Source organism: Phyllostomus discolor, chromosome 12 (genome assembly GCF_004126475.2).
Source record: "Phyllostomus discolor isolate MPI-MPIP mPhyDis1 chromosome 12, mPhyDis1.pri.v3, whole genome shotgun sequence".
Classification (NCBI taxonomy): domain Eukaryota; kingdom Metazoa; phylum Chordata; class Mammalia; order Chiroptera; family Phyllostomidae; genus Phyllostomus; species Phyllostomus discolor.
In genome coordinates, this window is record NC_040914.2 from 60,978,048 (window position 1) to 61,000,240 (window position 22,193).

The 22,193-nt window shown below is 53.5% G+C and overlaps 2 protein-coding genes across 6 annotated transcripts in view; one reads left to right on the top strand and one right to left on the bottom strand.

The window, feature by feature from the left end:
• Window positions 1–16,578, top strand: part of PRMT7 (protein arginine methyltransferase 7) — a 45,124-nt gene extending 28,546 nt beyond the window's left edge. For 3 of the 4 annotated variants that reach the window (XM_036012053.1, XM_036012055.1, XM_036012054.1), the window contains exons 7-18: window positions 261–502; window positions 1,592–1,772; window positions 5,373–5,500; window positions 5,890–6,025; window positions 6,925–7,008; window positions 7,396–7,443; window positions 8,092–8,181; window positions 11,569–11,730; window positions 12,844–12,918; window positions 14,967–15,127; window positions 16,002–16,098; window positions 16,350–16,578. In XM_036012053.1, the coding sequence (XP_035867946.1) occupies window positions 261–502; window positions 1,592–1,772; window positions 5,373–5,500; window positions 5,890–6,025; window positions 6,925–7,008; window positions 7,396–7,443; window positions 8,092–8,181; window positions 11,569–11,730; window positions 12,844–12,918; window positions 14,967–15,127; window positions 16,002–16,098; window positions 16,350–16,529 (1,584 nt within the window). In that variant the 3' untranslated portion in view covers window positions 16,530–16,578. The remainder of the gene's footprint in view (window positions 1–260; window positions 503–1,591; window positions 1,773–5,372; window positions 5,501–5,889; window positions 6,026–6,924; window positions 7,009–7,395; window positions 7,444–8,091; window positions 8,182–11,568; window positions 11,731–12,843; window positions 12,919–14,966; window positions 15,128–16,001; window positions 16,099–16,349) is intronic. The other variant, XM_028501950.2, reaches the window with a different exon arrangement.
• Window positions 16,579–17,625: 1,047 nt separating this feature from the next.
• SMPD3 (sphingomyelin phosphodiesterase 3) overlaps window positions 17,626–22,193 on the bottom strand; it is a 75,347-nt gene continuing 70,779 nt past the window's right edge. For both annotated transcript variants that reach the window (XM_036012056.1, XM_028502109.2), the window contains 2 exons: window positions 20,714–20,876; window positions 17,626–20,436 (listed from right to left, as the gene is read on the bottom strand). In XM_036012056.1, the coding sequence (XP_035867949.1) occupies window positions 20,335–20,436; window positions 20,714–20,876 (265 nt within the window). In that variant the 3' untranslated portion in view covers window positions 17,626–20,334. The remainder of the gene's footprint in view (window positions 20,437–20,713; window positions 20,877–22,193) is intronic.

The following is a 22,193-nucleotide window of genomic DNA, read 5'->3' on the forward strand; positions in this document are numbered from 1 at the left end:
GAGAAAGAGAGGGAGAAAAACATTAAATGTGTGGTTGCCTCTTGTGCACCCCCACTGGGGACCTGGCCCACAACCCAGGCATCTGCCCCCACCAGGAATCAAACCAGCAACCTTTTGGTTCAAAGGCCAGCACACCATCCACTGAGCCACACCAGCCAGGGCAGGAATAACCCTCTTTTGTTCAGGTGGAATTATTGTGAGTCCAAGTGCCTGGTTGGTTGGTTTGTTTATTTCTTTCTTTCTTTCTAATATAAACTCAGGGAAGTTGCGAGGCGGTGCCTCACAGAGCGACCGTCTACGCACAGCTGGTGGAGTCCAGCAGGATGTGGTCCTGGAACAAGCTCTTGCCCATTCGCGTTCAGACCAGCCTTGGAGAGCGGGTCATCGTACCCCCCTCGGAACTGGACAAGTGCCCCGGTGCGCCCTCTGTCTATGACATTCAGCTGAACCAGGTGCCGCCCTCTGACTTCACTGTCCTTAGCGACGTGCTGCCTATGTTCAGGTACTAAGGAGCAACCTGGGTGATGGTGCTTTGAGAAATTTGGTGGAATTGGGGTCTTTTGGAAGTTCTTTTCAATTGGAAAGGAACCCAACTGATGTCACCTGCCTCTGAAGGCAGCAGTCCGTTGCAGACAAGTCTCATTGCTGGGGAGATCACCATAAAAGCTTAAAAATGGAGTGTGTGAGCTTAAAATATGCTTATGTGAGGGGGGCTCTGCAGGGCCCTCCTGGCCACCAGAGATGATAATAAGTCTACCAAGACATGATCTACTTGAGGAGGAAAGGTGACCTATTTCTCAAAGGAGAAAGGCCAAGAGCCTTTTCCTCAGTGGACTTTTATTAGGTTCATTTTGCCCAGGAATACAGGTAAAGCTCATGAATCATTATCAGGCAGTAAGGATCCAACAATAGATAACATACAAACAACTCTGAGGGCCTGTTTTGAGTCAGGGTCAGATAGCTAAAGAGCTATAAAACTTTGAGGAACAAACTTCTTGCTTGGACCCTTATCATTTAATTGAGAGCATTCTAAACAAAGCAGGTTCCACCAGATTTTATATATCCTTTCTTAGGCCTGATCGCCTGGGGAACCCACCCTTTCCAATACAGGCCTGCACCGCCCTCTGTCATTGTTTTAAGTTTAAGGCATTGTTTCAGGCTTAAGTCATACAGGGGAAGTGAGGCAGCCAAGAGATTAGGAGACTTCTGGAAGACAGAATGTGGACTCAGGCTATGTCAAAGCTGAGGGGTGAGGGTCTATCACCCCCTTTTGCTCTAGCCTCCCGAGTCCTTCCCTGGGGTCTCCCTGTGATCATGCCTGTCTTAAGTTGTTTCCCCCTTGGGGAATCTTACCCGTCATTGGCTAACTGATCAAGCATTGGGGGCCAGGCAGAGTGAAGAAAAAGGAGCAGAAGCAGTGCCTCTGCCAGGGAGATAAGCTCTGTCTCCTTAGTGGCTTATGGTCTGAAGGTCACTCACTCAGCCTTAGCCATGGCAGGGTGGGGGGGAGCGGGGCGGGGGGGAAGGTTACAGCTTCTGAAACCAGGCATGGCGGTTCCCAACACTTAAGTTCCTGAATATTCTTCCACAGTGTGGATTTCAGCAAGCAAGTCAGTAGCTCGGCAGCCTGCCATAGCAGGCAGTTTGAACCTCTGGCATCTGGCCAAGCTCAGGTGGTTCTCTCCTGGTGGGACATTGAAATGGACCCTGAGGGGAAGATCAGGTGCACCATGGCCCCGTTCTGGGCACACTCACACCCACAGGAGCTCCAGGTAAGAGGCAGAAGCCAATCATGTTTTCATGGAAATCAGGAAACTTGTTCCCTTTTTGTTGTGGGAAACTAGCATGTTGACCTTTAGATTCACAAGAATTTAGAGCCAGAAGGACTGTGTCAGAATCAAAGGAGAGATTTTTTTGTTTGTTTAGTTTAGTTTAAAAAGCAAGGCTAGCTATAGTAAGATATAAGGTAGACATCTCAGGCCAAGTTCATGGTCAGCACCAGTGGACACCATACACTGTAGGGAAGCTTAGGTGTGTTAGCTCTTCATCACATCAGCTGGGAATAGAGAACTACAGCCTGTCTACAACCTCATTTGTGTGAGCTCAAAATTTACCTTCCCAGATCAGTTGAAAGTGGACGGAGGACATAAACTACAGAAAAGGAAATACGGAGTACTCCGTAACATGCAAAAGGTCGTTCAGCTTCACTTATAAGAGCAGTGAAGATTTAAACTGCGGTGAGATGCCATTTTTCACCTACTAGTAAATAAAATTCAAAAAGTCAGGAAGCACACTGTTGGCAGAGCTGTGGGGAAGAGCAGGAAGTGGTCCTCAGAGCATCCTCGGCGCTCGGCAAGGCCAGTTCATCATGATGGGAAATGATACCACTTCTAGACGTTTAGGCTCTGGATAGATTTGCATATGTGCAGACTGACATGTGCCAGGATATTCACTACAGCCACGATTTAGTAGAAAAGACTGGAGCACCCTAGAGGGCACCAGTAGGGGACTGGCTAAGTCCATAACCCTACATGCAGTGAATGAGGCAGCTCTCTATGAACTGATGTGGAACAATCTCCAGGGCGTATCATTAGGTGAAGCAAAAATAGCAGTACAGAACAGTATGTGGTATGCCAACACTGGTATTATTAAAAATAAGAATATGTGTAGATGAGTGCGTATGTGTGGTATGTGTGTATAGGGTATCTTTGGAAGGATTCATAGAAATTGGTAAAAATGGTTGCTTCTGGGAAGCTGGCTGAAGGTGAGGGGTAGAAAGGAGATTTTTTCACTCCATGACTCTTATTTAATTTATTTTTTAAAATTTACTGATTTTAGACAGAGAGAGGGAGGTGCAAGGGGAGGGAAGAAAGAGAAACATCGATTTGTTCTACTTATGTATTCATTGGATAATTCTTGTATGTACCCTGACCGGGGATCAAACCCGCAACCCAGGCATATTGAGTTGATGCTCCAACGAACTGAGCTGCCCCGCCAGGGCTCATCCATGCCTCTTTTATCTTTTGAATTTTCTCTCATGTGTATGTGTCATTGACCCCTCTACATATACACTCAGGGGAGGTGCTTCAGGGCCGAGGAATCAAAGCTCCCCTCTCTTCCTGGGCACCTTCCTCTGGGTCCTGTCTTCCTGTTACCACTAGCTGGGCACTGGCTTTGTTTTGATTGGTTCCAGGTGTACACAGGTGACTTAGGGAAGGCCCTAGCGGTGCCCTCACCGCCTGAGATACTGCTTTTGCCAAAGGGTTGTGACTGCTGTAGGATTGCGGTTGGTTCCCCTGGGCGTGTGAGCGTCCCCATCTCCAGTCTCCCGGACCCCAGGCAGGCAGGCAGGCAGGCGTGTCTCTAGGCCGTGGGCTGAGCTTCCCTTTTCCACAGCCTCTGTCCTCTGCAGGCTGAGTGTGTATGTATGAGTGAGTGAGAATTCTTCCACAGAGTTGAGATTGTTCCTCTCCAGGAGTGCGATGGTTATAAAATTAGCGAGAGAATATCAAAAAATGTTAATACTTTCCATCTGCCTACCTTCAGAGTGCCACTATGTATATTTTCTTCTCCAGTCCTCATGTGAGACATGCTGGGTAACCACATAATGTCCAGACTGAAACTCAGCCTGACCCAGTGCTTGGAGCAGGGCCTCGTGTCTGGGCAGCGGTGGTGGGTGCCCGTCCCCAGGTCTCCCAACTGTGGGGCTTGTGTCCTTCCTCTACCAGCAGTGACTTTTGGACTATTGGAATTCAAAGAGCTGCTACTGACTCTCCCTCCTGACTTCACTAAATGGCTCTTGATCTGAAATCCGTTCAGCCTGCCTCCCCTTAGACAGTGGTTCTGTCAGCGGCTCTTGAGCACTGAGACCTGGAAGACGGGTGTGTGGGAAGGACCTGGTGGCAGGGAGGCACCACGAGGGCAGGCAGCAGGCAGGGGTTAGGGGGAGGCTTCTTGTGTCTTAGGCTTAATTTGCATAGTAGGGAAAGAATAACAGCTTTTCGAGAACCTATTTTTTCCTTCTGTTACTGTTTATTTTTTCCAGGAAATACCTGGTTAGATTTTCATTTTTTAGCTTTTATGTGCAAATAGACATCTTAAATTCAAGGAATGTCATTCACCTGCCTTTTTGCTAAATTTGGGAGTTGGTAGGGTAGGATGCGGTCCTGATAGAGTGAGCAGGCAGTGTTTCATTGGAGTTGAGCCAGGCATCCGCTGTTGAGGACAGTTGGTTCTTTTTCTAAAAGAGGCTTAAAGATTTTAAGTGTAATAAACCTCATTATATAAGACAAAAATGAATCAAGTCCCTCACGGGCCTACCACCCCAAAGAACTCCCTTACTTTGCTCTCTTTCCACACGTGTAGGTTTTTGTCAGACTAGTTTTTGTTTGTTTTCCTGCTGCACCATAGTCTTCAGATCCATCATTTTAAATGTCTGCGCATATTCTGTGTAAAGTTTTTATGCATTTCTGAGCTGCTGGATATTTGGTTTGGCCCCAGATTTTGCTAGTATAAATAATTCTGTAATGTGCATTTTTATGTGAATGTAGCTTTTTTCTTTTCCGTTTGTTTTTTAAGAATAGAATACTGTATGTGGGGTTTGTAGTATCAGAAGGGATGAACACAGCTTATTAAAAGGTTGACTCTCGATCAGGGGTGTCAAATTGATTTTCACTGGGGGCCACATCAGCCTCGCAGTTGCCTTCCAAGGGCCGAAATAATTGCAGGACTGTGTAAATGTAACTACTGCTTAGTTGTTAAGGAGTTGAAATTACATTTGGCCCTTGGAAGGCAACTGGGAGGCTGATGTGGCCCCCACTGAAAAGGAGTCTGACACCCCTGGTCTAGATCATTGTGAATCATGTTTCACAATTTAGTTTTCGCTTCTTTAAAAACGAAGTCAAAAGAATAAAACAAAACCTTCCTGTACTGTTTTCCCAACTTACCATTTTGAAGCATTTTAAATCCACAGAATAAGTGAACATGAACACTGATGTGCTCATCACTTAAATTTACCAATTGCTAACATTTGTCACATTTGTTTTCTCTCTTTTCCTTCCTCTCTCCATCTTTCTACCCCACCCCCCACACCCCACACGTGGGAGGGCCTGGAGTCCCCTCCCTGAGCCCTTCTAAAGACCCCTGCCCGTAGCTGCATTTTATCCCCCTAAAGCCAGCAGTGGTCCAGCAAGCTTTCTGGCCACTAGCCTCTCTGACTTGAGGGTTTTCTTTATCGCTCTGGCCACGGTAGCTGTCTGTAGTCCACACTGTGGTCTCCTGCAAACTGTTTTTTTGCTTGGGTTTTAGCTCTTGGATTAGAAGCGCTGCTCCTGTTGCAGCTTAGCGACTGCTGGTTCTGTTTCCCCTTTCAGTGGCGGGACCACTGGATGCAGTGTGTGTACTTCCTGCCGCAAGAGGAGCCCGTGGTCCAGGGCTCGGCCCTCTGCCTGGTAGCCCACCACGACGACTACTGTGTGTGGTACAGCCTCGAGAGGACCAGGTATGCCCTGAGCCTTGTGGGGGCAGCATGGGGCCTGTGATACTGCGCATGTATGTAAATTTCCCATTTATAGACATTTGTGTGGCTATAGTGGGGAATTATAGAGGCACGAGAGGGCACATTTATGTCTGAACAGAGTAAGAGCAAAAGTGTGACTGGACGCGTCAGTGCCCCGTTGCATGTGCTCAGAAGAGGATGTCCCACAGTGGGGCCCCATCTGGAGCAGACATACTGAGAGTCTCGAATTGAGGGCCCTCAAGCCAATGCCTAGACTCACGCCCTGGAGAAGACTGTGGGTGTGTCCCCTGAGGCCCATTTCCATTTCATTGGGCAGGTCTCCATGCCATGTTTTCATGCTCACCACTCCGTCTTTTCATTTCCTGGTCCAGTTCAGAAAAGAATGGCAGAGTCTACCCAGCGCGCCCTGTGTGCGACTGCCAGGCACACCTGCTCTGGAACCGGCCTCGATTTGGAGAAATCAACGATCAGGACAGAACGGACCAATATGTGCAGGCCCTGAAGACGGTATGTGTCTAGTCCCTTGGGAGCATGTGGGCAAGAAGGAGATTGTCTGTGGGCCACAGCTCATTGCTCACTTAGGATTTGCTGCTTTTGTTTTCTGTGCTCCCTGGTCTGCCTCAGTGACTGCAGCCCACTGGGCAGGCTTGCAGGACGGCCTGGGAGCCTCTTACTGGGCCCCCTGGGGGCTTGTTCTCTGCTCCCGTGAAAACCTTCAGCTGACTTTGTCCCTTGCCTTTGTCCCTCTGGACACTTTGCCTTTGTGATCCCCAGCGATTCCTGTGGGTGATCCCAGTGGATCCACCTACCCCCTTTCTTCCTTTCATCTGCTGCCTCCTTCCTAAAATTTTCTAAAATGTAAAAGGCAGGCTGTATAACTTTCTTGCCTGAGAACCTTTTCTCTCCACTGCCAACAGCAGGGGCCTCTCAGCCTGGGAACCACACTTGGGGTTTAGAGGGGAGTCTCTTGGGCCGCTTGCAGTTGTATGGAGAAATATGTGTACATGCATGTGTTGGGGGTAGTGAGGATCCCAGCCGTCCCAAGTTTCTTTCAGATCTGTGTCCCATAAAGGCATCCCTGCCTTTGGTGAGTCACTCAGCAGGCCCACAGATGTCTGTGCTGTGCCCAGACGGGGAAGAGGCCTGTCGTCATGGACTGGGGGGTGGCTGTGTAAGGTGGGGTGGGCCTGCAAGTGGGCCTTCTAGGAGAGCCTCAGAAGGGTCTCTCCTGATAGTGGGGTCCGGAAGGGCAGAGGTGAGTGAGGTGGGTGTGCTCGAGGGTGGGGACTGGCTGCTGCCGGGGCCTGGGGAAGACCCAGCCAGGCAGTGGGATCCGTCCGTTTGCCGACAAGAATCTCTTGACACACTGTAAGAAAACTTGTGCTGAAGTTGCTCTTCTCCGGCAGGTGCTGAAGCCAGACAGTGTCTGCCTGTGTGTCAGCGACGGCAGTCTGCTCTCCGTGCTGGCCCATTACCTTGGGGCAGAGCAGGTACTGGGCACGTGCCTTTCTGTCAGCTTCCTGAGTGCAGCTTTTGGGTTAGGGTGTCAGGTGTTCTGGGGACACAGTTCTGTGACTGAAGTTCTTTGCAGGTGCAGCAGCCATATGTAGTGTGCTTGGTTCAGAGGCTGGGGGTTTACTGCCTCCGTGTGTGTGGACAGGAGTCAGGCTGTGGCAGTGCCCTGTAGCTGCAGCCCTCTGAGCCACCGCCTGGCTCTAGGGTCAGTGCAGAGTGTGGGTGCTGTCCTAGCGGGTGATGAGCATGGGTCAAGGTGGTTAGGTGGTGCCTTCTGCCTTGGGATGATCTTGTTACATTTCAGTCTTTAATTTCTCTGTTATGTGAATCTCTTACAACTAATAGCGTAATATTCTCTCTAGGTATTTACTGTAGAGAACTCAGCAGCTTCTCATAGACTGATGAACAAAGTAAGTGATAATTGTGTTTACTGAAATAATGAGGGAACCTGTGGTGCCTGCCTTTCTGAGTCTGGCACTTACTGCTCCGAGGGAACCGGGAGAAGTACAGCAGTGCGAGCTCTCCTTGCTCCAGTCTCGAGAACTGGCCCCAGAGTCTTCTAGGGCTGCCATCAATGAGAAACAGACATGCAGACTTTGTTTTGTTCATTGGCTGAAGACCTATGAGCTTTCCTCCTCACTTCACATGAAACTAAAGAAATTAAACCATGGTGAACAACTGGGTGTGTGGTTTGTTCCCGGGACACAGAGCCCAGGGTCATGTTCACGAGCTGGCCCGTCTGGTTGGTTCCGTGATGGGGTCTCTCCTGGCCAACGAGTGCTCTTGCTTTCCTCCCTGAAGGACAGCTCACCTCCACCAGAACTGCACACCTGTTGTTAGGTCCTATTGATGTGCCTGCGAGAGAGATTTCTTTTTCTGCTACATTTTGCTAGTGACCTCATCCCTTGGTGTATAGGATGCCCCTGGAGGGGAGAACTTCCACAAAGCAGATAAAAATCGTGCTCCAGAAGTACTTAGCCAGAAAACTGCAGATAGATAAAGCAACTTGGAGATGTTTTTTTCTGGACAAAAAATAATACTTTTATTTTATCTCTAAGATCTTTAAGGCTAACCACTTGGAAGATAAAATTAATGTAATAGAGAAACGGCCTGAATTATTAACATCTGCAGACTTGGAGGGTAAAAAGGTGAGTAACGAGAGTGGGTAGTGGGTGGCATAACACTAGGTGGCCCCAACTCCCCCTTTCTTTTGGCCTTGCGGAGGGCCCCTTGTTGAACTTGCCAGCTGAGAACTGGCCACTGATGAGGAGAGTGTGGTGAGGGTTTGCAGAGATGCTTGCCGAGCAGATACTTGTGCTCTGAGCTCCAGCTAATCTCTGCTCCTTAAAGTGAGTGCAGACAGCTCTGCTGGGATTAACAGCCGGCATATCATGCCCTCCCTCCCTCTTCCCTTCACAGCGCTCCTGTTCCATTCGATTCACCTTCCTGCTCACTTCCAGCCGCAGCTGGTCTGCGGTCCCCAGTGCGTGCCCCTACCTCTAGTCTCCCTGCACGCTCCTCTCGCCGACCCCTGGACCTTTATGACCAGGGGCCCTCTCTCTCCTCAACACACTCCTTAGGTTTTTAAGAGACTGCTTTTTCTAGGTTTTCTTCTTATTTTTCTGGCTGTTCCTTCTCAGTCTTGCATGGGTCTCTGTTTCTTCACTTGATCCTTCCCTAGGGATGTCCTTGGAGCTCCCTCCCTTTCCATCCTCTCCTCTCCCTCTGTGACAACATCTCCCCATCGACAACATCTTCTCCATATGGGAATCCGTGACCGACAAAGCTGGGCCTGCAGGTCTCGTGCGTCCGACTGCCAGCTGGGTGTCTTTCCTCACAGGTCCATGGGCCGCTGGCGCTGGAACCTGTCATCTTTCTTGCCAGCTTTTTAACAGCTTTTTTGAGATGTAATTGACATACCATAAAATCAACCTATTTCAAGTGTATCATTTAATAATTTTTTTAGTAAATTTATAGAGTTGTACATCCATCACACAACCTAGTTTTACAACAATTCCAACATCACCCAGCCTCCAGCTCCAGGCAATCACTGAGCTGGTTTCTGTCACATAAATAGAATAATATAATATATGATCTTTTCTGTTGGTTTTCTTTCACTGGGCATGTCTTTGAGGTGCATCCATGTTGTAGAATGTATCAGTGTTTTGTCCCTTTCAGATTTTGACTGGTATTCCATTGCATGAACATGCCACAGTTTGTGTATCCAGTCACTGTTGGGGACATTAGGATTATTTCCAGGTTTGGCTGTTGCAACTAAGGCTGCTGTGCACATGGGTGTCTGAGTCCCGGAGGCCTGTTCTCAGTCGGTTAGGTGGCTGCCTAGGGTTAGAATCGCTGGGTTGTAAGGGGTTTTTGTTTAAGAAATTGCTAAACTTGTCCAAAGGGTCTGGGCCATTTTACATCCCCAGCAAGGTATAAGGGTTCTAGTTTCTCTGTATCTTCACAAACACTGCTGTCTCTGGTTTTTATTATAGCCATCTGAGGGGTGAGGTGATGTCTCATAGTTTTGATTTGTTTTTGCCTAATGACTAATGATGGTGAATACTTTTTCATGTGCTCATTAGCTCTTCTGTGTCTTACTTGGTGAAATGTCTATTCAAGTCTTTTGCCCATTCCCTCCCCATCCTGACCCATGCCTTTTTAAAGAAATTTTAAAAAGATTTTATTCATTTATTTTTAGACAGAGGGGAAGGGAGGGATAGAGGGAGAGAAACATCAATTGTGGTTGCCTCTTGTGCGCCCCCTGCTGGGGACCTGGCCTACAACCCAGGTATGTACCCTGACTGGGAATCGAACCAGCAATCCTTTGGTTCACAAGCCAGCACTCAATCCACTGAGCCATACCAGCCAGGGTGCCATGCCCTTTTTTTGTTTTTTAAAGAACAACTCTTCTGAAATATAAGTCATATGCCATACATTTTATCCACTTAAAACATACAATTCAGTGACTTCTTATATTCATAAAGTTGTGCAGCCTTTACTCCAATCAATTTTAGAACATTTTTATCACCCAAAAAGAGACCCCATGCCCACTAGCAGTCACTCCCCATTTGCCAGCAATCCTCCCAGCCCGAGGCAATCACTAATGTACTTTTTGTCCATGTGACTTTACCAGTTCTAGACATTTCACGTAAATGGAATCGTGCAATACGTAGTCCCTTTGTGACTGGCTCATTTCAGGGTCATCCAGGTTGTAGCATAAACAGTGCTTCATTTCTTTCCACTGCTGGATAACAGTGCATTGTGTGGTATGGGGAATACCACATTTTGTTATCCATTTAGCAGCTGATGGACATTTGGGTTGTTTCTACTTTTTGGCTGCTGTGAGTGATGCTGCTGTGAACATTTATGTACAACTTGCTCTTTTATCCCCTCACTGATGAGGGTGAAAAGATACATAAACTCTTTGAGCCATTGTCATGGTGCGCTGGCTGGACCCCCAGTCACAGACACGGTGACTGGGAGTGGTGAGAGGGTTCATTCTTCCCTCGTTCCCAGTGCTGGGGGGTGGGGAGTACACAGGGCCAACTTGCTGTCTCCAGCGTCTTCCTTCCACCCCTCTGTCACCTCAGCCAGATACTCGACCTCACCTCGGCCTGGCCCCCGACTGGTGCCCCTCTGCCTGGGTCTAGCCCTGAGGGCTCTGTTGCCTCAGCATCTGCCACGTCCTGGTCTCCTCCCTTTTGCACACTTTTTGTAGTACTCATCCAGTTCACCTCCTGTCCCCACTTCCCCTGCGGGTGGCGTCCTCATACTCTTCACCATTGTTCGAGGGCTCTTTCTAAAACATACTCCTTCTCTGATTAAAGTGTTTAGTGACCCCATCTTGCCTCCATGGGAAAGCCCAGTCCCCTCAAGCTGTGGTCAGTTGCCTTCCTGTGACCTGGCTCCCTTCCATCTCCCTGGCCTTACCCTTGACCGCCCTGCCCGGCTCCTGAGAGGGCCTCCCTCTCCCACCTGTGCTTGTGCCTCTGTCTGTCCCACTGCCTGGAGTCCTCTCTCCTTTGCTTTTTGGACTCCTACTCATGTGTCTGTTTATTTCCTCAGCACGTGGCTACTGACCGTCTGCTCTGGGCCAGGCGCTGCCTATGTGCCCACTTCTGTGGTGCTCTGAGCCTCATGAGGGAGACAGCTGGATGAGCACTGAGAGTAAATGGTCAAGATTAGCTTTGAGTGGGATCTGCAGGACCATCCTGGAAGTCCTTCCTGATGCTCTTGCCTCCAGGGTCCTCCTCGTGCACCTTCGGGGCGGCTGTCAAAGCTTGTCACCCTCCACAAGGACATTTCCCAGCCTCACCTGCTCCCTTTTCCACTCTGCACTCCTGAGGGCTGGGCTCATGTCTGTGTCTCACCTGTGTATCCTCAGGCGCAGGTGCAGACCTTACATACTTGTTTGTTGACCGAGTAAATGAATGAATGGCCTGTTACTTCCATGCAGTGAAACTCGGGACCTGTCTTTCTCTTCAGACAGATCTTTCTGATGTCTCAGTTCTGCTTCTTGCTCTGATCCCCAGGTCTCGGTCCTCCTGGGTGAGCCGTTTTTCACCACCAGCCTGTTGCCATGGCACAATCTGTACTTCTGGTATGTGCGGACTGCCGTGGACCAGCACCTGGGGCCTGGAGCCACGGTGATGCCCCAGGCTGCCTCGCTGCATGCTGTGGTTGTGGAATTCCGGGTAGGCTGCCCAGCGGTTTTTGCAGAAGGGTGGGATTTCTTGTTTTCTTGCAAACACCTCAGGTGTCGATGGAGTTCCTCAGGCCTTCGTGATTTGGCCTCTGCTTTTCTCTCTCAGCACACTGCAGGGTGGAATAGAAGAGGCTTGTCATTTTTAAAGCGCAGCAATTTGACATATGAAATGGAATTGGCTGTGCGTTGTCATTTTACAATATGGCTTATCAGAATAATTAAAATACATAAAATTAGAGTTTCAGGAGACATGCTGTGCAGCTTGCTCTATTCTCATTAAGAGCCGAGGCTCCACCTGTTAAAAGCATTTTGAGATGGGAGAGTCACCTTCTTTATAGGAGAGGAAATTGAAAAGGTTCATTTTAATTTTCTCATCAAAGCAGAGCCACAGTCACAAAGGCATTTTGGGAAAGGTATTTTTTATTAAAAGGATTTTCAAATGCTTTTAACCTGAAATGCAGAGTGAACCTCATTTGATATTTCTTTGATAAGAACGGCCCTGTCTGTTGGTAGCTTGGTGGCTGCATCACTTATTTGGGGGTATTTCTTCTGTGTTATTTGTTTACCTGGTGAAATTTCCACGTGAATCCTGGTTTTCATGGTGGAAGAAGGAAATGTGGAGAATGCTACTCGTTTTCCAGGCAAAAATCCAGGAGACAGAGGACGCACGTTGACCTGCCTCAGTGCCTCTGGCCCTCCCGTCATCCTCATGCCGCTGGTGGGCACAGGGCCTTGACAGCGGTTTGTAGATTTCTCCCTAAAGAAAACGGTGTTCAGGAGGACAGAGAGCAGGAAACCCCAGCCCAGTAGTCCTGGACGGTTGTCCCCTTGCGGGAGAGGACTTGGGTCACGTGAGGCTTGGCAGAGTCACAGAACTGTCCTGCATTTTTAGTGTCTCTGAGTCCCTTCAACCTTGGGGGTCTCTTCTAGCCGTGTGAAAACGGCAAGATGGGTCTGAGGTTTGTGGGGCTGGAGCCACCGCAGCTTGGCCTCACTAACTCTTCTTGGTCTTGTCGACACACTGCCCTCTGGCCCTGGGTGGGCGTGGACGTCAGGGTGCCCTGGTGGGTGGGTGTCAACAAAGGCTCTGCCTTCCTCACAGGACCTGTGGCGGATCCGGAGCCCCTGTGGCGACTGCGAAGGCTTCGACGTGCGCATCATGGACGACATGATTCAGGTCGGTGGGGCCACAGTGCCGCCCGCCGTGCCCCCCCCACCCGCTCCCCATCACCACAGACCCCTGAAGGCAGGGCTCCTGCGGAGAGACGTGGGTGGGGCAGTGCGGGCAGCGAGCAGAGAGCCCTTCCGCTGGGGGCAGAGGGCAGTGGGGCAGTTCCACTCGGTTCCCTGTGAGTGTGAGCGCGAGCACCACTGTGTGTCCGAGTCTAGTCCAAGGCCATTCTTGGCCCTGGGCTGTAAGCCCTGGATCAGAATCCCAGGCTGGGGTCTGGCACTGTGCCACTGGAACTGCTCCTGCCAGTGTCAGCAGCCAGTTCTCTGTTGGAACAGCCTTTCTAGAAGGCAGTTTGGGAACCTTCTGAGCCAGCCATTTTCACTTTGGGGACCCCAGTCCTGGGGAGGTGCTAGAGCATGTGGACAGATGTGAGGGGGGGTCCTGCAGGGCTGTTTGTGTGTCTTTAGGGGCCTGAGTCAGCTACGAGGGTCTGCATGCCCTGGAATCCAGGGGGTTCGTGAGGTGCCAGTGGTCCCGGATCTGTGAGGGTTGAAGTGCAGAGTCGTGACGTGGCTGCGGGAGTGGGTGGGGCCAGCAACGGGACCCTGCCTGTGGATCAGGGAAATTCAGACACACCAGGGGAAGGGGTGGGTAGTAGATACCAGAATGTTGTGTGATAAGGAAGTGTTTTTTTTTTCTGCGTTTGCTTATCTTTCTGTTCACATTTTTCTACAGTGATTGCGGATTGCTCATGTAAACATTTTTTTTTAGGAATAAATCCAACTGATATTTTTGGTTTGCACCTTACTTGCCTCTCCGCCGCCAACCACAGACTGTTCATGCTTCTAGAATCTTGCTTCTAGAAATCGCCTTTGGGCTGAGTCACCGCACACTGTCCCTCAGGCTCCTTCTTGGTCTCTCCCCCCCTTCCCATCCCTCAGGGTGTCATGCCTTCTACGGCTCCCTCAGGCCCCTGTCCTTACTGTCCCCTGTGCCCTCTCTGTCGCTGGCTAAAGTGTGCATCTGTCTTGAGCTCAGACCAAATAAATAAATAAAAGCAGTGGACTCTCCATGGAGACGCTTTTCAGGCACTTTGACCTTGATGCCTCCAAAGTCCACGTGCTCTTTCCCCACCCCCAGCTTGGCTTCTTCCAGGGCTCCCATCCCCCCCGCCTGCCACCCCGTCATTCCCAGATGCTGGGCATCCTCCAGGGCAAGTCCTCGCCTCACTTGCAGTGGGTCGTCAGGTTCCATAACCATCTGGCCATCAGTGAGCCTCAAATCCAGTTTTCTTTCTCTGCTGCTACTGTTCTGGTCTCGGCCACTTTGTCTCTCGCCTGTGACTGTGCAGCCTCCTGCCTCTCCCGCTCAGCTGCCCTCCACTGGGGGCTCAGATAAACCTGTGGATCCTGAGTCTAGCCTGCCCGTCCCCTGTGGGAAAACCCTGTGAGGTTCCCCGCCCCTCCGCCTACAGAGTCACTGACCCCTGCTGCTGCACCCTCTCCCTGCTCAGCTTTGTCCTCTCTCCTTGTTGCTGCCAACTCCTGTGTGGCCTCTAGGAGGCAGCCCAGAGGTCGTCCCTCCAGGCAGGTTCTCGCCCAGCCCCGTCTCCGCAGGAGGCCAGCACTCCTTGGGCACTGTGGTTGCTTGTGTCTGCATCCTCTCTAGACTGGGACCCTCCTGTGGGGGTGACCTGTCAGCTGTGGTGCTCAGTCAGAGCCACCAAATGGGTGCGTGTCCAAGGACCAGGTGTCATCAATGTGGACATTGGGTGACATGGGCAGGGCCATCCCATTTTAAAAAGGGAGAAAACGAGGCTTAGAGAGGAGGGACGGTTTGCCCAGGAGATGGCTCATGAGTGGGAGCAGGGAGCAGAGAGGCCAGTGGCCTGTGAGGACCCACTGCCCCACGTGACTGGCGTTACCCTGAGGGACCTGGGCCATGGAGGTGAGGGGCCGCTGGCATAGACCCTGGAGACAAGGACATGAGCCCCTTGTCCCCTGGGCATCCTGGCTGTCTCTGCAGACCCCCGCATATCTTTCCTTTCTCAGCGTGCCCTGGACTTCAGGGAGAGCAAGGAGGCCGAGCCCCACCCACTGTGGGAGTACCCGTGCCGTAGCCTCTCCGAGCCCCAGCACATCCTGACCTTTGACTTTCGGCAGCCAGTCCCTTCACAGCCTCTCCACGCGGAGGGCTCCATCCAGCTGAGGAGGTGAGTGTTGGCTTCTGGGTGGGAGTCTAGGAGGAAGGAAGCGGGGGGGAGGGGAGGTGCCTGCTTTCTGTCTAGTAGTTACTGCCCTTGCAGTTAACCACTTCGGCCATTTTCACGTGGGTGTGACGGCTTTCCTTGTCTCAGCCTTGCCCTCCTTGGTCTAAAGCGGCCCTGAGTGTACAGGGTTCCCCACAGCCTCTGGGTGTGTGTGGGCCGGGAGGCAGAGCCGGAGTGGGCTTTGCTGTTCCCCCTACAGTCTGAGGCTCCTTTTGAGCAGAGTAGCTTGTTGGATCACAGCTGCAGAGAAATGCGAGTTTGGTTGCTATGGTTACCCATTGGACCGTTTTTTTCTCCTGGGAATTAAAGCAGGTTAGGAACTGGCAAGGGCGCTCATTGCAACACCCAGCCCCAGCCCTGGCCTCCTTCGTGGGGAGGAGCTGTGAGCCCAGAGCCCTCTGTGGGGCTCCACTGACAAGGGGAGGCAGGCAGATGCCATCCGGGCCTGCCACTCAGGGTGTCGGGGAGGGGTCCTCCAGCGTTTGGTGCCAGGGCTGTGCTCTGAGCCTCCTGGACCCAGCCTTTCTTTGGCCTCAGGTGGAGACTGTCCTGTCGCTGACCTCGCCGGTTACTCTGAGTACTTGGCCAGGCTATGAGGAGTGAGTGGGGGCTTTGATTTGTGGCTCTTCTCGCTCAGCAGGTTACTGAGTGGCCTTCAGTCGGGTGGAGCCTTAGGAGCCTCCTGACGGGGCAGGGTGAAAGTGGGGAAGTCCAGAAGTTTCTGCAGAGCAGAGGGGAATGTCCTCCTTGGTCACGTGGTCATATCTACGCATCTGTCGGGCTGTTTCTGTTCGGCCCAACGTTCCCCTCCCCCCAGGCCTGGGAGGAGCCACGGGGCCGTCCTGTGGATGGAGTACCACCTGACCCCAGACAGCACAATCAGCACCGGCCTCCTGAAGCCTGCGGCGGACAAGGTAGTGCTGGGTGCAAGGTAGTGGGTCCCAGGGCTGGCTGACCCTGCGAGCAGGCCTTGTCAGGGAAGGCCGCACCACTAGTGTGCTCTGGCTGTTCCTGGTGCACGTTCAGCCAGATGGTGACCCCTCAGTGCCCCCGGGTACCTGACTGTGAGCAGTAGCTCCCACGTCAAGCTGCCTGCAGGGGAGGCTGGCCAGAAGAGGGCTTAGCTGCCAGCAGCCCTCACCGCCTTCCGCTGATCCTGCCGCAGGGGGACTGTTGCTGGAACCCACACTGCAAACAGGCCGTGTACTTCTTCAGCACTGCACTGGACCCCAGAGCACCCCTGGGTGGCCCTCAGACAGTCAGCTACGCCGTGGAGTTCCACCCCCGCACTGGAGATGTCACCGTGGATTTCACACTCTCAGATACCCTGGATGATGGGTGCTGACCCTCACTTGTTAAGAAATAAAGTGGCCCGAGAGGCTCTGGGCTGTGAATGCTGTAGCTTTCTGGGGAGGAAGGGGAAGGTGCTCCTCCTTTCAGGGTCCACCTCGGTCTCTGGGTGTGGAGACCTCTTCCCTTTTTGCATTTTTGCACCGCCGGCTCCTCTCTCCAGGTGTGGCAGGCAGTGTGGGCTGCTGGCCCACTCTGGAGCTGAGGAGGAGCCCGGGAGCCCAGCCTGCAGTGGTTCGGATAGTCCTAGAAAGCTCTAAGGCTTCAGGACCACTTCTCTGGGCTCCGTGATGCTGAGGCAGCTGGGCTGCCCATGGTGGTCGCCAGCCTGGCCTGTGCGCTGGGGACTTCTGCCTGGCTCTGGCTAGGAGGGGCTTCCAGGGGTCGAGGTGCTGACTCCTGGCTCGGCCCTGGGCCTTAAAGACCCTAGTGGGGCTGAGCTGAGGACTGGGTTCTGGCCCTTTCACTTGATGGGTGATGTCACCAAGCCACATTCCTAAGCTTCTGGCTTCAGTGTGTAGCACCAGCAGGTGACCAAGACCCGGCAGTGGACACCAGGCTACTGTTCAGAAGACAGGGAGGACGCAGTTCCTGCGACACAGACCCAGGAAAGGGAGCCAGGAGGTACAGCCCCTTACCGTGGGCCCCTCTTCTAGCAGAAGGACCCCCACCCCCCCAGAAGTCTGGCAGATGAGTACACTGCTTCTCCTCCTTGCCACCCACCTCCCCCACCACTCAGGGTGCCCTTTTGCCATTTACACCCCGTTCCAGAGGGAACCAGGGGACACAGTAAGAAAACTTGGGTGTCCCGGTTCTCAGGCAGTTCAGGGCAGCCTGAGGAAGTGCCTGCTCTGCAGGGGAGGCGGGACAGGCAGGCCCCCACAGCCCCACCCGGCCGCCTGCCCGCTGAGGCGGAGCAGGGCCCGCCCCGGCTTGTTGCTGGAATAAGTGGAGGACGTCGGCTTCGAGCTCACAGTTTTATTTTCTCCTCGTGATCCGTCTGTCCTGTCAGCACCAGTGAAGGAGAAAAACACCTCTCTGTTCAAAATATTTTATCAGGTGAAAGATTGTTTTTCTTCTAGGGAAGAATCGTCTGTGTACATATTTGATAATGTGTTTACCAAAACCTTAGGTGTGCTTACCATATAAAACCCCTAATGTCCCATGAAGATACAATACAGAAAAAAATACAGAAATTAAAAAAGTTGTTTTCCTTTTTAAAACAGTATTTCTAAATCTCAGCAAGTTAATACAATAGTTAAAAAGCATCAAGATTAATATTCATACTTAAAACTCAAGGTGATTTAGACAAATGAAAATGACCATTTCCTTCCGAAGCTGACCCTGCCTCCTGGCTTCTCTGGGGGAGGCCGGGCCGGGGCTGGGGCCGGTGCAGGACCTCAGCTGGGGATTTGGGTGACCCCTGTGTCCGCCCCTCCCAGGCCAAACACCACAGAATAGGAGATCCTGGCGATGTTTCTTTTCTTTCCTTTTTAAAAATTAAAATGGAAAAGTCTGGCTTGTGCATGGCCCCGGGAGTCCACAGGCTTCTGAAGCATGTGGCTGGGTGATGGCAGCCCAGGCGCGGAGGCCGAGGCTGGGGGAGGTGCGGGGGAGCCGGGCGGCGGAACACCAGGGCCGTGCCGGGCCGGGCAAAGGCAGCCTTGTTAGGAGAGGACGTGACCATGACCGAGGCACAGGGAGGTATGACTTGCCTGAGGCCGCCCTGCGAGAAGGGAGAGAAGCCCGTGCCCCTGCGCCCTGGCCCCGCCCAGCTGCCCGGGGAGGGAGGCAGCCCCTCGGAGGGCTGGAAGCTGTGTGGAGTGTCTGCGCTCAGGAGCCCTGGCCTGTCTCCACTGCTCCCTCCTGCGCACACAGTGACCTGCGGCCTGGGGTCCTTAGCTCAGGCCCCGCCATCTGTGCATCACACCTGCCCAACTGGGCCCTGCCTGTGTGAGCAGAGATTCCCGGCTGCTCCTAAGAGTTGGGGGCCCTATGACCCCTCAAAGCCTGGCTAAGACCCGACAGCCAGGCCCTGGGAGGAGGGGCGCAGCGGAGAGCCCAGATGGGACTGTGCCCTCAGCAGTGAGTTACCCCTCCTGGCCCTGGGCCCCCAGGGGCAGGGCTGGGGGAGTGTTGAAGCCCTCAGCTGTGCCACTGCTCCGGCCAGGTGGGGTCGGACCAACCAGTGCCACTGTGGGTATGGCTGTCAAGAGTGTCCTCTCCCAGCACAGGGCCTGACCTCTGGCTGCTTGGACCCCTCTGGGTCCTTCTTGCAGCTCAGTGGGTGACAAGGCACAGCGCCAGCGCACCGACACCAGAAGGGTCCTGGTATGTTCCCCGGCCTTGCTGGACAAAGCTGGCTTTCAGCTGTTTGGGCAGAGATCAGGGCACTGCGGGGAGGGGAGACCAGTGAGGGTGTCGAGAACAGCCCCCCGAGTTGGGGGAACCTCGCACCGGGAAACAGACACAGTCTTCCCTGTGTGACTGCAGGGGGCATCCCAGGTGTGTTTAAAAAGGCAGGTAGGTGGGCAGAGGCAGTGCTGCCGTGGGGTGGCGAGCCTCGGGCCTCACCTACAGGCTCTGCCACGCTGTGCCTGGGTGCCAACCAGTACCCCTCCCTGCCCTGTGCAAGCAGTAGCTCCTGACCTTGCCACCCCCAGCCTGCACCCTCTCAGGGTGAAGGGACAGGCCTTTCTCTGCACTTTGGCTTCCCACCCCTTTGTCCAGGGCCCCTTTCAGGGCCCAGGTTTGCTTTTGAGGAGGGGACAGAGCCACAGCCCCACCGGAGACGGGCGGACAGTTCCCGAGCTCAGCCAGCAGGTGGATGGGGACAGTGCCCAGGGAGGGATTGGTCCCAAACCAAAGAGGTGTCTGGGGGGTAGATAGGATCAGGCAGAAAGAGGAGGTGATGGTTTTGGCAGAAGAAAAGCTACGAATCTATCATTTCCAAAACCAGCAGCTCCCTCTTCCCTGTATCCTTGAGTTCCCTTCTTCCTGTAGAGAAGTCGTTCTCTCCTCGGCTTCCGGGCTGTGGCTCCGCGCGGGAGTCCCCGGGCCCTGGCACTCCGGGGAGCAAGCCTGTCTCAGGAAGAGCAGCATCCTCCCTTGTGGTTTGCAGACCCTCTGAAGTGAGGGGTTGTTTCTGTTCTTAGCTTTTCCTGTTTTTCTTTTTAAAATGTAATCGCCCTTGAATGCAAGACCCTGGGAAGAGCCCGGGCTCGCGGTGACTGGACACAGCCCTCACGGTTCCTGCTCACGAGCCGTCCCAGCTGGAGGCAGCGAGCTGGCGGCCCTGTGCCCAGGAGTGCTTCTTTGGCTGGTTCTAATTGTGTTTGGAGTTTGGCCTTGGGTGAGGCCCGAGCGAGGGGTCTGGCTGTGGCGTGGCACAGGGCATGCAGGCAGCGTGCATGCGAGGGTGCAGGCATGCGAGACAATGTGGCAGCAGACAAAAATAATGAACCCTGGACGAAGCTTGAGAAGAGATACAAAGAGTACAGAAACCCAGTCCTCATACTAACCCACGGGTTACAAACTAGGTTGTGCTGTAGATTTGTAGAAAATCACGTTTGGAAAGAATGGCACTGGTTGGGCGGCTGGGCTCCTCGGGCTGGCCTGACTCCTGCGTCCGCAGTGAGTGCCCAGAGGCGCTGGGCAGCGCTGGCTCCAGCTCACCAGGAATGGCCTCTGCTCCCCCGGGCCCCGCCCTCTTCCTGGCGCTGCTGCTGGAGGGGCAGTGGCCAGGCAGGGTCAGCTCAAAGGGCTAGCAGAGGCCAGGCTGCTGTGGTGACCGGGCTGGTCTATGCCTCCTCGTCCCCTGAAGACACCATCAACCGCATGGCCACCGGGAGGTGGTCAGTCAGGCCGGACAGCTGGGTGATAAAACTGAATTCTTCCACCTCCTGGGTTGGGGGAGAGAAGCATCCTGATTAGACCCAAAGGACACCTTGCGGAGGAGGGGCAGGGAGGGGCAGGGGGTGGCTTCTGGTGGGGCTGGTCTGGTCTTCCTGAGGGCAGAGGGGTGGGAGGATCCTCAGGGCCCCAGGGGCCTCCGACTGGCAGGTCTCGCTCACCCCAGGACACGGGACTAGAGGGCTAGTTGCTCAGGGCTGGTGAGGGGGGCAGGGCTCAGGGTCCCCTATCTGCACACAAGTCCTGGCTGCCTGGGCCCAGACTCACAGCTTTCCAGTCCGGGCACAGCCCCTCCTCTGCGTACAGCATGTAGTCGATGCGCCTGCCGTTGCCCTTCAGCATGTCCTTGCGTCCCTTCTGGCACGCCCCCGGGCTCTTGCTGCTGGGGAAGGCGAGGTATTCCCGGCGCCCCTCCTCGCTCTCCAAGACCCTGCTCACGCAGACAGGAAGGCGAGGTGAGGCCCTGCTCACGCCCCCAGCCCCAGGCCCCAAGTGTGGAGCCAGGCTCTCATCCCCCAGGGAGGCGGGTCAGACCGAACCCCTGCGTTTAACACCTGTCTCCCTTGTGGGCCCCAAAAGGGGCTGGGATGGAGGGAAACTGAGTCTGGGGCTAGAGGCTCCTGACGGAATCGGGCCGCTCCACAGTCTATTGTGAAATGCCCAGGTCTGCCTTGGGCCGGCCAGCGCTCACATCCCTTTCTGAAATGGGACTTTGGCCGTGGCTACAGCTTAGACCCTGTGCTGCCTGGAGACCGCACCTGAGTCGGGGGCAGAACTGCCGTCCCCTCTGCAGCACAGGGTCCTGCTCTGGGCCAGTAGGGTCCTGTGGGGAGCTCGGTCTCCTCAGTGACTCCGAGGGGCCCTTCTCTTCTGGAGGTCCCCAGAACCCCACGCCTCTCGTTTCAGGTCAGCGGGGGGTGGGGGGCAGAGAGAGCACCCAGGCCCTACTCAGGACTGGACTCGCATGTCTGGCTGCCCCTGAGCAGCTGCGCCAAACCTCCCAGCCTCCGTGTCCTCCTCCGGTACGAGAATGGCCGCTCTGGGGGCCAGGCGTGCCAAGAAAGGAACAGCGTGGGGTGTGACCCACCCTCTTCCTCAGAGGAAGGAGACTGACGTGGGTGCTTAGGGTTCTACAGGGAGGCCAGGGGGTGCTCGGGTGGGGAGCTACACCCTGGGTTGGGTCCTCTGACTCCCTGCCTGCCGTCTCCTTCCGGCCAGGTTCCTGGGAGTCGGAGCGCCAGCGGGGAGGAGCCCCAGGGCAAGCCGGTGTCGGGGGCAGAGAAGCAGCTGCTGAGAGACCCGGACAGGCGGACAGGGCACCTGGATGGATGGGCACGGCCAGCAAACACGGGCTTCTACGGGGTCTTTGTTGGCCTTGCGATAAACACTAATGAATGCCGGACATCGGTTCCTCTCAGGAATATGATCCATTACTGTCCTTCGCCTTTGATAATTAATTCCAGCATCGGTGATCTGAGAGTTACTGACAGTCATTTTTTAATCATCATCTCATAAAAAGATAATTCTCTCAGCATAGCATGGTGTTTCAAATTTAGTCCGTAATCTAATTAATTGGCTCACATCGGCTGCAAGGAGCCATCGCTGCGACTCTGCAGTCTTGGGCTGCGGGTTATAAATTGGGTCTGCTGCTCGCCTCTCAGCTGTGTCCTTCGTAGGAGTGTCCCTGGGTTCAAGAACGAAGTTTGGTTGGAATGGAGCTGGCTCTGCTTTGAAAACGTCAGGCTTA